This window comes from Panulirus ornatus, chromosome 3 (genome assembly GCF_036320965.1).
Source record: "Panulirus ornatus isolate Po-2019 chromosome 3, ASM3632096v1, whole genome shotgun sequence".
Classification (NCBI taxonomy): Eukaryota; Metazoa; Arthropoda; class Malacostraca; order Decapoda; family Palinuridae; genus Panulirus; species Panulirus ornatus.
This window is the reverse complement of record NC_092226.1, coordinates 25,269,502-25,286,272: the sequence shown is the minus strand read 5'-3', so window position 1 is coordinate 25,286,272 and position 16,771 is coordinate 25,269,502. Positions and strand designations below refer to the sequence as shown.

Below are 16,771 nucleotides of genomic sequence, written 5' to 3'. Positions count from 1 at the left end.
TGTTGCTTTTTCCTAGTGCTACCTCGTGCACATGCGGGGGTAGGGGATTGTCATTTCATGTGTGGTGGGGTGGCAACAAGAATGAATAAGGGCAGACAGTATGAATTATGTACATGAGTATGTATATGTATATGTCTTTGTGTGTATATATATGTATACGTTGAGACGTATAGGTATGTATATGTGTGTGTGTGGATGTATGTATATACATGTGTATGTGGGTGGGTTGGGCCATTGTTTTGTCTGTTTCCTTGCGCTACCTCGCTAACGCAGGAGATAGCGACAAAGCATAATAAAAAATAAATAAAAATTTTCTTAATTTCTTCCTCCATTTTGTTGCAACTTCTAATTCTGTTTCTCTGTTATTGTCAATTTCCCCGCCCTTCAATTAATCCTTTAATCATCTGATAGTTTTGCTTCTGATTAATAATCTTAAATGTCCCCTTCATCCAATCTCCCAACAGCTATTGTTACACCTGTATAGCCTGACTGCAATTCTTTATGAATTCTAACCTAACTTGGCCATGTAATTATACTGTATATGTCACTAGTTTTTAATTTCAACACAAAAGTGATGGACAAATTCACAAAAATTCCAGTACATCCCAATTTACTTCCTTAAGCTTATAAAAGTTCACAGCCAAGCTCCTTTAATAAGAAAAAAAATAAACAAATTATATTTTCAAATGGAATTTGTGTATCGTTTGAAGAGGTGCTTATGAGTAACAAAAGCAATTTTCTTTCATACACTTAAACTACACCTCAATCTTAATCCATGTTTCTGTAATCTCAATCTAAACTTATTTTCCCATAATACCCAACATAGCATGGGCAAAAATATGCTCCAATCATGGCTATCCTGAATGAAAGGTAAGATAACAGGTATGTGAAATAAGAATACAAGAAGGATTAATCCAAACTCCTTAGAAGTTTGTATGGGAAGAAGGACAAAAATGTGGAAAAGAATTCCACAGGTTCTCTGAAAAGGAAAGAAAAACTCACTGTTGTTAATCCTTATGAATAAGCAGCACTCCATACTGGGATGAAAGTTCCTACAGATATGGAATAGTTGCTCACAAGGATAATATTAGCATCACCTCTTCAATACTCTCAGCTTTTGAGAATAATCTTTCAAAATGTTCATTATGTCAGGTTTCCAAGAGAGAGTGGAGGATTTGGTTATGCACAACATGAGCACACTATTAGAGAAATATAATGAGGCATTTTGACACCAAATAGTAGGAAACAAGTGAGCTTTAGAAATTATAAATATGATGAAACTACATTTTTGCAGTTGAATTTAACCAAGTTACTGCTTTTCCATTCTGCATTGTTACACAGTTCCAAATTATGAGTGGAAATATGATCTTTAAGAAAAAAGCAATGAATATTAGTGATGAAGTATGATGAGTGGAGCTGTAAGTGTAAAATTGATTAGGGTTGGAGGTAAAACATAAATTATTTACAAAGATAAAAGAGAGGGAAGGCAAGTAGACTAGTCACTTTGCCTCTTTGTAAATTATTTTCAAAAGTATAACGACAAATGACATCTTTCATCACTAAGACAGTCAATTTCTGGTCAGCCTCATATCCAATGCTCTTATTACTCTTGTAATTACAACAATAAAATGACACTGAAGAAACACTGCATTTAGAGGCACCCATCTGGCTTCTCTTCCCTCCATCTACTTGTACCACATGTCCAGCAAGGTAGAACACCATTTTCATCTCCAAAAAACAAGAATTTGTCATGGGTATTCCTATCTGTAGATGAATGTCTCTAAGTACCACAGTGCAATCTGACTACTTAATACTGTGTATGGAAACATACGAAGGACTTCACAGTGCAAATCCTACAAAAAATAAAAAAATCATGTCTACCAGGAAATCATTATTTCATCATAACTGAAGGAAGTTAAAAGAGCAAAAACAAAATTTCAGATCACTTATGAATACCCTTGTTTGTATACAAGCTGAAGAGGGAGTGCTACAATGGTTTGGACATACAGACAGAATGAGTGAGGATGGGTTGACAAAAAGGATATGCGTGTCAGAAGTGGAGGGGACAATGAAAAGGGGGACACAAAGCTAGAGATGGAAGGCTAGAGTGAAAAGATTTTAAGTGACTGGGGCCTGAACATGCAGGAGGGTGAAAGGTGTGCATGGAATAGGGTGAACTGGAATGATATGGAATGCATGTCAACAGGCTGTCAGTGGACTGAACCAGGATATGCAAGATGCTGAGGAATCATGGAAAGATCTGTAGGGGCTGGCTGTGGATAGGGGGGCTGTAGTTTTGGATGCAAGCGAATGCAGCTTTTCTCCGTCTGTTTCTGGTGTTACCTCGCCGACACAAAAAATGGCAAACAGGTATGTATGATGGAATCGAATAATAAAAGAAGTTGACTCATAAAGATGGTAGTCACACAAGTGTTATGTAGACTTCAAGGTCAGCCTGCACTCCTGAATGACACAAAGCTATGATAACCCCACAATCTCCTCAATAACTTTCCAATCATATGTGGAAGTCCCATGAGATGGGATGCAACTTAAATCATTCATATAATTTCCCAGTAAAGCACTTATCTAAGCCAAATATACAGATCAAGTGTACATGCCATTTTCATCTCATCATGACAAAGCAGAACGCAAATTCTAAGAGAATTAGCTGAGGAACATTCTACTTTTAATCCAAAAACCATATATTGGAATGAAAATCAGGAAACCCAAATATATCTAAAGGAGGGGGCTGTCAACTTTCAGATAACCTATAATTTCCTTCTTTTATCATTATTTTTCTTATTATACTTATTCGCTATCTCCCAGGTTAGCGAGGTACCACAATAAAACATACGAAAGAATGGCCCAACCCACCCACATACACATGCATATACATTAACACCCACACACGCCCATAAACATACCTATACATTTCATGTAGGCATACATATACATACACAGACATATACATATATACACATGTGCATATTCATACTTGATGCCTTCATCCATTCCCACCGCCACCCTGCCACACATGGAACAGCACCATCCTCCCCCCGTGCTCGTGCAAGGTAGCACTAAGAAAAGACAATAAAGGCCACATTTGTTCACACTCAGTCTCTAGCTGCCATGTGCAATGCACTGACCCCACAGCTCCCTTTCCACATCCAGGCCCCACAAAACTTTCCATGGTTTACCACAGACACTTTACATGAATTCAGTTCATATATCTGTTGCAGACAATGAACATGTGAGTGTTTGTACTTGGGTTGTAATTACCTACTTGTATACATGGAGAAGGAGCCTTACAATTATTTCATGTTGACATACATATACATACACAGACATATACATATATACACGTGCATATTCATACTTGCTGCCTTCATCCATTCCCCCCGCCACATATGAAACAGCACCACCCTCCCCCCCGTGCTTGTGCAAGGTAGCACTAGGAAAAGACAATAAAGGCCACATTTGTTCACACTCAGTCTCTAGCTGCCATGTGTAATGCACTGACCCCACAGCTCATTTTCACATCCAGACCCCACAAAACTTTCCACGATTTACCCCAGATGCTTCACATGAATTCAGTTCATACAGCTATTGCAGACCATGAACATGCGAGTGTTTGTACTTGGGTTGTAATTACCTACTTGTATACGTGGGGAAGGAGACTTACAATCATGAGATCCCATTTTCTCATTTCTATCTCACATACTTTGAGTTTACAATTCTATTTATACTCAGTTCATCCATGAACTTGCTGAGGAAGAACAAGTCCTTGAAATTCTACAGAAGAATAAATGAAGGTTTACATGGTGAATGATCAATAAACTCTGTTCTCAGAGTCAAAATTTTACAAAATACAATTAAAGATGAGAATAAACGAAAGAGTGTGATTACATCTGAAGGAAAGACAGCTACAATTTTCAAGATGGAAAAAAGGAGGAAACATGCATCTACAACTGTAAAAATAATTTTGGCCAAGAACAACCAAGATCTTTCACTGAGAAAGATGAGAGGTCAACACATTTACTATGTGTAATGTCTGGCCTTATGAACAACAGATTTGCAGAAATTCTCAGTAGGAACAAAGACTAAAAGAGAGCCAATGCTATGCCTAGTCCATGAATTAGTTTATCTTAAAACATATACCTTACATAAGCAGAGCTGAGCCCATACAAGAACTTAACTGCTTCATATATCATCCCACTGTGACAGAGCACCAAACAAAACTTCAATATCTATTCTCTAATATCTTTCAGACAGCCTGGATAACAGACTATGCAAGTGATGTGGAAATTTCATAAAACAATCCTGAGGCTATAATACCACTGTTGTGGGATGTCTTCTACCCCTGCAGTTTGATCTATGGTTGACCCTGACCTTTCTTGCTTTGGGCCTCATCAACAAGGTTATCTGATACTCATTTTGAACTTGTTAAACACTGATTTGACTGGTTACACAAATCCTGAAGTAAGCAGTCTTTATTCCCTCTCATTCTGAAAATAACCACTCCATGTCCTAATTCTTAGGCAGGATTCTAATTCCTTTAAATTCATCCCATTCCTTTTTAAGAATATTCTTAATGTTTTCAATCATATTTGTACTCATTTTCTCTCTCAGTTTTGTTGGCCAACATCTGGGTGTCTTTATCTTTTCCTATTTCAGTTCTTACTGGTCTCTCTCTAATCTTCTTAGCTATCAAATTGTATATAAACTAAGGGTTTAAATTTTCTAATTATCATTAGCTGTTCCTCTCTTTCTTATGAGTACATAACTCCACATGCTAAACAAAAAATATTCCATAATTTTCTTCCACCTCTCATTTACTCCATATTTCTTTAACAATCATATTCTCTGTCCTGCTCTCGGTAATTATTGTACCTAAATATACTACTTTTTGTTTTTTTCTCAATTCTCTATGCCTTATTGTCTTTGCAGCTTTCTCCTGTCCTCTGTGCCAATTCAAGGAAAATCTTATTCTACTCTGCATCACACTCTGGAACTTCCAAATCTCTTCTTTCAATTTGGTTTAACAGAGTATATCTATCTGACTCCTTACACAAGTTAAAGTTTTCACTTAATCACATCCACATATTCATTTATGTCTGAGGACAATATGTGGTGTGAGGTGGTTTGATTGAGTAAGTAATGAAAGGGTAAGAGAGATGTGTGGTAATGAAAAGAGTGTGGTTGAGAAAGCAGAAGAGGGTGTTTTGAAATGGTTTGGTCACATGGAGAGAATGAGTGAGGAAAGATTGACCAAGAGGATATATGTGTCAGAGGTGGAGGGAACGAGGAGAAGTAGGAGACCAAATTGGAGGTGGAAAGATGGAGTGAAAAAGATTTTGAGTGATCGGGGCCTGAACATGCAGGAGGGTGAAAGGCGTGCAAGGAATAGAGTGAATTGGAACGATGTGGTATACCGGGGTCGACGTGCTGTCAATGGATTGAACCAGGGCATGTGAAGCGTCTGGGGTAAACCATGGAAAGTTCTGTGGGGCCTGGATGTGGAAAGGGAGCTGTGGTGCATTGTACATGACAGCTAGAGACTGAGTGTGAACAAATGTGGCCTTTGTGTCTATTCCTAGCACTACTTCATGCACATGTGGGGGAGGGGGTTTTCATTACATGTCTGGCAGGGTGGCGACAGGAATGAATAAGGGCAGACAGTATGAATTATGTACATGTGTACATATGTATATGTCTGTGTGTGTATATATATGTATACGTTGATATGTATAGGTATGTAAATGTGCGTGTGTGGACGTATATGCATATACATGTGTATGTGGGTGGGTTGGGCCATTCTTTCGTGTTTCCTTGCGCTACCTCGCTAATGCGGGAGACAGCGACAAAGTATAATAAAATACAAAATATTATTAAACTTAGTTGCTGTCTCCCGTGTCAGTGAGGTAGCGCAAGGAAACAGAGGAAAGAATGGCCCAACCCACCAACACACACATCTATATACATAAATGCCCACACATGCACACAGACAGACATATACATATATACACGTGTATACATCCACACTTGCTGCTTCATCCATTCCCATCACCACCCCACCACACATGAAACGGCACCCCCTCCCTCCACATGCGTGCAAGGTAGCACTAGGAAAAGACAACAAAGGCCACCTTCGTTCACACTCAGTTTATATCAGTCATGTGTAATGCACCAAAACCACAGCTCCCTTTCCACATCCAGGCCCCACAAAACCTTCCATGGTTTACCCCAGATGCTTCACAGGGCCCTGGTTCAATCCACTGACAGCACATCGGCCCTGGTGTACCATATCGTTCCAATTCACTCTATTCCTTGCACGCCTTTCACCCTCCTGTATGTTTAGGCCACAATCGCTCAAAATGTTTTTCACTCCATCCTTCCACCTCCAATTTGGTCTCCCACTTCTCGTTCCCTCCACCTGTGACACATATATCCACTTTGTCTATTTTTCTTCACTCATTCTCTTCATGTGACCAAACCATTTCAATACACCCTTTCCTGCTTTCTCAAACACACTTTTTTTATTACCACACATCCACATATGGCATCAAAAATATTGTCAACTAATCAATATCTCTCCATATCTACTTAATCATCAAACAAGATTGTAAATTAGTTCATAACTATCAGTAAAAGATTAGGTAAACTCTTGATATATGTTACACCGAGAAAGAACCCTTGATACTTGTTTATGAGATATTTGAACAGAAGTGCAATTTCTAATATAAGCACTGTAAATTACCTTAGTGCACCTTTATCTTTAAACTCCTAGTTTCACACTTAAAGAACAAACTCAACCTTACTGATAAAGAATTTTATTCTAAATTTTCAAAACATCTTTGTTGATATGTATTCAAAGTGGAGGGTCTGCAGACAACAAAATACCAACAGAAGGTAAGAAACACTTCATTAACTTACACTAATATACAGTCTCATTATCCACAGTGGTCTTTCCATCAAAGTGCATTTAGAGCCAAGAGTTTCCTAAATCTTTGTCACACATGTCACACTGTGCAAACACCTGTCACCTGTCAGTTCTCACCATTACTACTGCTCTTGTTGACAGTTCATCTTCTATTGACATATATTTCTGTTCCTTAATCCAAACGATAAAGATGCTGTTTTTCATACTGCACTTTCTTCTAATTCTACCTGAATGATTCTCTTTCTAATCCTCTATGTCAATCTCCTCATGAACCTATACCATCCCCTTTTTTCTTTGAGCCAAGTGTTCCAAGTACTCTCCCAGCTCAACTTGGACTAGGAGTATGGATCAGATGGCAACCTCATCACTTCCTAATGAAGTGTGCCCCTCAGCTGACTCTGACCCTTGCTTGCTTATTTTGCCTGTCTTTAAAAAAAAGAAAATTTTTCCTTCGTCTTAGAAGCCTGCCTTAGTGTGATGTATCCCTAAGGAAAGAAACTCCTTTAACCCCTCTACTGCTATCACTTCCATCTCTATTGTTTTTGAAACTTTGTAACTCTCACTTTTCAAAAACCATGGCATTTCATTCCCTTCTTTCAGATCATCAATGTGGATTTAGCAGTGCTAGTCTACTGGTGATTTCTCCCTCTTGCACAGATTTCTGTGAAACTTTTTTCATAGCCCTCAACTTCTCCAAAGCATTTGATATGGTGTGGAATAATTCTACTTTCTTAACTCCCTTTAAGTTCTCCTGCTTCTCTCTCTTCCTAGCCCATTCTTTCAAAGTAGTCTGTCATGAAGGGACATTAACTCCTATCAACAATGGTATAACCTAAGGTTTTATCCTATTGCCTACTATCTTTCTTCTATCTTTAAATGATTTTTCTTTTATCTTTAATCCTGTCTTACTCTTGTGCTGATGATTCCATTTTACTCACTTCATCTCACTTTCCCTGTTCTCTTCCATATACTTCTCTCTTTCCAATACAGAAAGCACTTCCTTCTGCAATTCAGATGCACACAGCATCTTAGACTAGGGATACAATAACTTAGTCAATTTTACCGTGCTAAAATGCAATTTCTCCCTTTATCTCTGAGTCATCTGTTTCCCTCTTTTCAATTTCAGAACACCACAATTCAAACTTGTAATAACATAAACTTGTTGGGTAAGACCACATCTTCCACGCTATCCTAGATATCCTACATAAATATTATCAATGTCACACTCCGTTTTCGAAAAACTGGCGGGGTTTGTAAGGGTGCCATAATTTTTCTTGTGAGCAGCTATTTCATTTCTTGAAGGGTTTCATTCATCCTAGTATGGAGTATTGCTCACATATCTGGGATGGTTCTTCCTCCAAAAGTGGAATCTAAAGCCTTCTATCTCATCAATTCTCTTGGCATCACTTTTCTGTTCCACCATCCCTTTCTGTATTCCATAATGTTCATGCTCGCTCTTTCTCTCTCTCTCTTCTACAAGTATCCTTTTGGCTGCTGTTCTTTTGGGCTATCAGCAAGCATCCCCATCCCAATGGCTTGGATTCAAGGCATGCATCTGGCAGCTGTTTCCCTTAGTTTGTGTGTGCAGACTAGCCACCAAAGGACTGACCATTATGATACCTCACCTCTTTCCTTGAACAGCCAAGCTGTGTAATTTTCTTCCACCTTTCATCTTTCCCTTTTCTTACAAACTTTCTACCTTAAAGGAGTCAGGTTTGAAAACACCTATAGAGCTCTGATTAATTTGTACATTTCTTTTTTTTTTCTCATTCATTTAAACCAAGATGCTGTTTGACTGGGAAACATTTTGTTCATGCCATGTTGGTCACTAAAAGATATATATAATTGTACGAAGACAAAACTAACTTTTTCAAAAGTCATAATCAGAGATATCTGATGAAGGAAATGACCTCTGCTAATTCAAGAATGTGTGCCTACTCAGTATGAACAGTAAATAACATCTAAGAGAGATGTTTGGGAAACTCCAACTACATACACACATTTCTAATTCAAAATACAAGAAAAACATTACAAATAAAATGGTGTATTCTAACTCTATGATTACTTATAACATCCAGTATAAGGGACCACATGACAGAATGATGCATTCCTACATACTGAATAAGAGAAGAAAGTGACCCCCCCTCAAAAGCACATACAAAATTAAGAAATCTAAACACCAGATCAAAAATCTCTCTTAGCAGGCAAATGTCATTAACAATATAATGCACTTATATAATTGCTAAGTATAATCAGGGATAATAACATGCAAAACTAGAAAAATGTACAGTGTCCCTTGAAAAATAACTGACCTGTGCCATCATAGCCATCTGGGATGGATAAGGCTTGGCAGGGAACTGCACTTTGACGCCCCCAATAGTGTAAACATTTTGCTGCTGCTGATTTTCGCTACTCATGACTTCACGTTACTTCCTCCTTCCTGTGTGGAAAAACACCAGCCACTGTTAAGGACAAAAAGTACCACTGGATAATCAACATCACATTTGCTTTTTGCAGTAAGAAACTGCAGAAGCTCCTGTCTGAGTTTGGGAGTATGTGTAAAAGGAAAATGTTGACAGTAAATGTCTGCAGAGGTAACTAGACAAAGCAGGGAAAACTGACAGTTCAGTCTGAGTACCTGGAGGAAGTGAGGTATTCTAGGTACTTGGAAATGGCTAAGCATGCAGATTGAAATATGGCGTGACAAACGCCGCAGAACTTGTTCACAGCGCCGTCAACACTATCCCTACTGAAACCCAAATGGTAATACCTCTCTGGTCAGTGGCTGCCTCCCTGCCGCCAACTATTACTTCTGACGTTCTCTGTCAGTAAGGGAAGTTTGTCACTGCTTCACCAATACTTCATTGTTTACATTATCTACGTTAACGGACAGAAATTCGCTTTCTAAGGTAGTGCGTGGTGTGCAGTGCTTGCTTTATATCCATGTTTGTTTATATATCATTTAAGGGATGATCATAATACAGTGCACACGAGATGTTAGCACTGCACACGAAATTTATAGTCAGGAAAGAAATCAGATTAAGTGTTGACTCCAGAACTGGGTTGTCAGAAATTCTAGTTACTTTATCTGTGGTTATTCTATTAACTTCCTCTCAAAACCAGTCACAATCACAAGATGCATAATCTTGTCTGCCAACTCACTTCACAAAATTTATGAATCTTCAGGTAAAATGTAAATTTACGCATAATCATTCACCACAAGCATCCCTGGTGCAGTGGTTAGCATTAATGATCATAAGTCAGCAGGGTCAGCCCGGAGTAGGAAGACATCTATAGTTCGAATCCTTGGCATGGCAATCAGCTTGCATCCAACCCTGGTGTTAATCCTCCCCTCAGGACTATTCAATTTAATGGTCAACTGGCTTCGGCTGGGGTGTGCGTTATTACCAATCAGTAACTGTTTAAAAGGAGAGATTTTTCACTCATGTTGCCCCGTTTCTTAACCTTGAAAATGTGTATGTAAACGCTGACGACTCAACACTCTATTCCCCATATCCTTCAATTCTGCTCCTTTTCTCACTTGATGTGCATCTCGTTTGGACACTACGTCCTCAATAAACTCCGACTTGGACAGGATATCTCAGTGGAGTAGTGAAATTGAGTATGCTTAATGCCTCCAAGAACAAGTTTCTACCCATCTCTATGGAAAAATCCTCAACTTTGCTCTCTCCTACGAGGGTTCTGTAATTCCATTTCCTGGCTCAATAAACATACTTGGTACTACTGTAACATCCGCTCTTTCTTGGAGACCCAACATTATGGAAATAGCTAAGTCTATTTCTAAGAAACTGAGACTTCTATCTAGATGTCCTAAACAATTGCTCCATTTACACATAGGATTGATCCATCCTTGTATGAAGTACTGCCCTCACATATGAGGTAGTACTAGTTATATAACCTTACTTGACAGAGTCGAGTCGAAAGTGATCCGACTTTGAAGGGTAACTTCAAAACAAGACCCGCTTGCCCCAACACTGAAATGTTGGCTCACTTTTCCTGTTCTTATAGGAGTTACTTTGGGTTTTGCTTCCGAGAGCTTGCTCCTTGTGTGCTCCACCACTAATTCTAAAAACAGGTTTTTCACCTCCAAAATTCGTAATTACTTTCCCTTGTTTCTTCCGAATTGGTCATTAACCTCTCGAATTTCTATTTCAACCCAGCCTTAATGTGGACTTATATACGTGACTGAAGCCTCCGTAAAAAAAAATTACTCTTTCGTACAGTTTATTAGTTGTAGGGTTCAAAGATAAAACTGCTGTTGTGTATGTCATAGAAGTGGTCGTAATAGGCACAGGTAGGTGTGTGTGTGTGTACAGATAAACATAGGAGTAAATATGGTGCACTCAGTTAAAAGGCATCAGTGCACAGTCCGTGTCAAACAAAAGGCATCAGTGCACAGTGTGTCAAACATCATGACACATGGACAAGAGAATACTGAGAAATATATGTCTGACCTGCTACACGTTGGAAGCCCTGTCAGGAGGGGGCCATATTGACTACTAGATACTTATCCTGTCAATTATTTACAGTGTTATATACTTATATGAATATGATGTTATATAACCACGGAACTTATCTATATCACTTTTCAGCAATGTCGCAGAATCCACCGTGCTGCTGTTTCGGTGAATACCAAGTTGTCGGGCATTACCACAAACGCCATAGCCCTCTTTACGGAGGGCTGCAAAGCTTCGCGTATTGCCGGTGAGAAGTCCATTGTGACTGGCATGACCATGACACTGCTAGCTGACACTACTACATTAGCTGAAATGCCACGGTGTGGCGTGTCTCAAGAGTTAAGCAATGTTATGAACCTAATCTCAGGTTTTACAACGTTCGCTGTGGTTCACACCAAGCATACCAACCCCTCGCACATCAGGAGCTGGTCGAATCATTCCGGAAGGCATCGGACCCATTGTACACCGATGCTTCTTTTTTATCTAGCGTACATGTACACAAGGTTAAGGCAAGGAGCAACACGAGTGTAAAGAGCTATCCCTGTAACACGCACACAGTAACCCAACTTAATCGTAAGACAGTCTTTGCCAAGCAAGATACGCACCCCTGTCGTAATTTTATAAACATTATTTCCTAACATTTCTTAAACATTAACCTGCAAAGACTGGAAGTGGTTGTGGATGTGCTTCCTCTCTGGCCCCGTTGTGAACTTCCGTCCTCAAAGTATGGTGTTCGAGCGGCCACGGGGAGAAACACTGCTGCCTGTCGCCAAATATAACAATTTGAACAATTCGTAAGCAGAGTAGTTTAGTCCCCTACACCTAAGAATACACTTACTCGGTGTGAGCTCTGGTTTTAAAATGAAAGATGTGGATATCGACACGTTGGCTCTTTGGAGGCAATCCCGTGTCGGAACTAAGACGAACTATTGTGTATCAGGAAGTTACACCAGCACTTCCACAGAACAAATGGCTTCAAGACGGACGGATATGTGGGTGAGTGTAATTCACTCAACGTTCCATATGGTACTATTTGCCGAACCAGACATCTATTTTTTTACCACTGACGTGTTTACCACTTACAAAGCCACAGACTATATAATTAAGTCGTGATATACCAGTAATTCTTTTCAGATCTGCTGTGTTTTTCGAGTATTAACATCTACAAAGGTATCACAGTGATTTGGGTGCCTGATCAATCAAACATTCCGGCAAGGAACTGGCAAATCAGTTGGCTAGTCGTCTTCATCAGAACTCGATGGTCTTTCCGATCCATTAGGGGCTAGGCTCTTGCCTTTCTTTGGGAAAGACATATCTATACCTTCTATGGCAAAGTCAGTGGATCAGCCTGATCATGAACAACAAGCACATCCATAAGATCGCACTGGTAAACTTCCTACAAGAAGATCAGGAGAGAGAGGAAGTCGTGCTGGCCAACTTAAGAACAAACTGTACCATATTAAAAAATCTTACAACATATATTCGTAAAATTCTCCTCCAATATGCCCTACATGCAATCGCATGACAACAGAACACATCATTATCAGATGTTAAACACATACACGAGACAAAAATTTATTAATTAATGTAATGAGAAACATAACCACTAAACTGACAAGTTATGAAATAAATGTTACCAATCTTCCTCCATAAACTGAAATAATCAAGATGATGATAACGAGACCCACTGATTCGATTCTGCTCTACGGTGGGGCCAAATCTGGGAATTCATTTTCTTTTGGACTTATAGTGTGGTGAGGGACCATGTTAATTCATTAGGCTGCCGGTACCGCTGTGGTGTGACACTGGTGAACAGCCGATCTTCATAATATATATGTCCTATGACCCATGTTAAGGTGAAGGCCTGGCTATAATCTATCCTGTCCCTTCACAGATCCTCCCTGCAACAGCAGCGGTGGATGCTTGCCCAAGAAGCGATGTTTATCGTCTTGTTGGCTGAATGTCCTTTAATTTTCATATCCCCCCCCAAAAAAAAAGTATGCAAAAAAAGAAAAATATACAGAATTTACTTAAATATAAATCATTACACAAACTGCGTCCACAGTTCTTGCCCAACACCTTAGTTTACAGGTAAGTTGGATATAACGCAGGAACTGCGTACATTCCAAAAATGAAAAAAAAAAAGTCTCAACTTACCCTACTGATCCCGCACTGCACAGCATCACCGCACGTCTGACACACCACCTGCAGGGTAACACACAAAAATAAACATCAAACTCCAGGAGATAAACTAATCAAATTCTTGAAATACAAAAAAATACAAATAACATTCATACAAAAAATCACAAGTCGATAATAAAGACCAAGGCTTGGACAAGCACGTTTGGTTTAATTAGCTTACGTTACGGTATTAAGTCATGACCATCATCCGAACCTATAAAGATTAGGGTAATATGCGTGTAATATGAGTCTCTATACAGAGCATTAAGTCGGATAAGCCTAAAAATGTTACTTGAATAACAGAGAAAGATATAAAGTGAGGCAAAACCTGAGAATGCCTTACTATAATCCCACCTCACCTGAAATACATTAACACTGACATCGAAATAAATAGAAGCAATAATTTCTGGCTAAGATTAAAATAGTTCCCTTCACAACTAAATATCCTAACGCTACAGCATACATTTCAAACGACTGGATAGTTCTATTCTAAATCTAACGTAGCTTACCTTAAAACACGATAACTATGCAGACATATATATATAAAACACGATAACTATCCAGATATATATATATATATATATATATATATATATATATATATATATATATATATATATATATATATATATATAATTATTATTATTATTATACTTTGTCGCTGTCTCCCGCGTTTGCGAGGTAGCGCAAGGAAACAGACGAAAGAAATGGCCCAACCCCCCCCCCCCCCCATACACATGTATATACATACGTCCACACACGCAAATATACATACCTACACAGCTTTCCATGGTTTACCCCAGACGCTTCACATGCCTTGATTCAATCCACTGACAGCACGTCAACCCCGGTATACCACATCGCTCCAATTTACTCTATTCCTTGCCCTCCTTTCACCCTCCTGCATGTTCAGGCCCCGATCACACAAAATCTTTTTCACTCCATCTTTCCACCTCCAAGAGTTTGGTAAAGTGTGTGGAAGAAGAAAGTTGAGAGTAAATGTGAATAAGAGCAAGGTTATTAGGTACAGTAGGGGTGAGGGTCAAGTCAATTGGGAGGTGAGTTTGAATGGAGAAAAACTGGAGGAAGTGAAGTGTTTTAGATATCTGGGAGTGGATCTGTCAGCGGATGGAACCATGGAAGCGGAAGTGGATCATAGGGTGGGGGAGGGGGCGAAAATTTTGGGAGCCTTGAAAAATGTGTGGAAGTCGAGAACATTATCTCGGAAAGCAAAAATGGGTATGTTTGAGGGAATAGTGGTTCCAACAATGCTGTATGGTTGCGAGGCGTGGGCTATGGATAGAGATGTGCGCAGGAGGATGGATGTGCTGGAAATGAGATGTTTGAGGACAATGTGTGGTGTGAGGTGGTTTGAGCGAGTAAGTAACGTAAGGGTAAGAGAGATGTGTGGAAATAAAAAGAGCGTGGTTGAGAGAGCAGAAGAGGGTGTTTTGAAATGGTTTGGGCACATGGAGAGAATGAGTGAGGAGAGATTGACCAAGAGGATATATGTGTCGGAGGTGGAGGGAACGAGGAGAAGAGGGAGACCAAATTGGAGGTGGAAAGATGGAGTGAAAAAGATTTTGTGTGATCGGGGCCTGAACATGCAGGAGGGTGAAAGGAGGGCAAGAAATAGAGTGAATTGGAGTCATGTGGTATACAGGGGTTGACGTGCTGTCAGTGGATTGAAGCAAGGCATGTGAAGCGTCTGGGGTAAACCATGGAAAGCTGTGTAGGTATGTATATTTGCGTGTGTGGACGTGTGTATGTACATGTATATGGGGGGGGGGGGTTGGGCCATTTCTTTCGTCTGTTTCCTTGCGCTACCTCGCAAACGCGGGAGACAGCGACAAGGTATAAAAAAAAAAAAAAAAAAAAAAAATATATATATATATTATCTATTATACTTTGTCGCTGTCTCCCGCGTTAGGTAGCGCAAGGAAACAGGCAAAAGTATGGCCCAACCCACCCTCATACACATATATATACACACACGTCCACACCCGCACATATACATACCTATACATTTCAACGTATACATATATATACATTCACAGACGCATACATATATACACATGTACATAATTCATACTCGCTGCCTTTAATCATTCCCGTCGCCACCCCGCCACACATGAATGACAGCCCCCTTCCCCCCCGCACGCGCGCGAGGTAGCTCTAGGAAAAGACAACAAAGGCCACATTCGTTCACACTCAGTCTCTAGCTGTCATGTGTAATGCACCGAAACCACACCTCCCTTTCCACATCCAGGCTCCACAAAACTTTCCATGATTTACCCCAGACACTTCACATGCCCTGGTTCATTCCATTGACAGCTCGTCGACCCCGGTATACCACATCGTTCCAATTCACTCTATTCCTTGCACGCCTTTCACCCTCCTGCATGTTCAGCCCCTGATCGCTCAAAATCTTTTTCACTCCATCCTTCCACCTCCAATTTGGTCTCCCACTTCTCCTCGTTCCCTCCACCTCTGACACATATATCCTCTTTGTCAATTTTTCTTCACTCATTCTCTCCAAGTGACGAAACCACTTCAATACACCCTTTTCTGCTTTCTCAACCACACTCTTTATTACCACACATCTCTCTTACCCTTTCATTACTTACTCGATCAAACCACCTCACACCACATATTGTCCTCAAACATTACATTTCCAACACATCCATCCTCCTCCGCACAACCCTATCTACTGCCCACGCCTCGCAACCATGTAACATTGTTGGAACCACTATTCCTCCAAACACACACACCCCCGCTCTCCGAGATAACGCTCTCGCCCTCCACATGAAAGAGAGAGAGAGAGAGAGAGAGAGAGAGAGAGAGAGAGAGAGAGAGAGAGAGAGAGAGAGAGAGAGAGAGAGAGTTACCGGACTACGCCTACTCGAGGACAAACCGCGAGTGAAAAGTACTTTGGCGAGGCTGTGGCATTCAAAACACGATTAAGTCAAAAAATACAACTAAAAGGTGTCTACATTTTCCTGCTACTGGAAGCAACGCAGTCTTGGACTGCAGCAGCCTTTAGAAACAAGATCCTGAATAACAACAGGACTCTTTCAAGGAAATTGCCCCTGAGGTAGTTAAATAACCCCTTCGCAGACCAACCTTCACTTGGAACCACTCAATCTGCTTTTTTTGTGTATATATATATATA

At 39.9% G+C, this 16,771-nt stretch overlaps 1 protein-coding gene across 9 annotated transcripts in view; it reads right to left on the bottom strand.

Annotated features, from left to right (window-relative positions):
• The window catches only part of LOC139761399 (Fanconi anemia group J protein homolog), a 1,968,572-nt gene that overhangs the window by 999,127 nt on the left and 952,674 nt on the right, over positions 1-16,771 (bottom strand). For 8 of the 9 annotated variants that reach the window (XM_071685544.1, XM_071685606.1, XM_071685598.1 and 5 more), the window contains 2 exons: positions 13,576-13,623; positions 9,253-9,380 (listed from right to left, as the gene is read on the bottom strand). In XM_071685544.1, coding sequence (XP_071541645.1) covers positions 9,253-9,357 — 105 coding nt within the window. In that variant the 5' untranslated portion in view covers positions 9,358-9,380; positions 13,576-13,623. Of the gene's footprint in view, positions 1-9,252; positions 9,381-9,710; positions 9,849-13,575; positions 13,624-16,771 lie in introns of those variants that run through there. The other variant, XM_071685588.1, reaches the window with a different exon arrangement.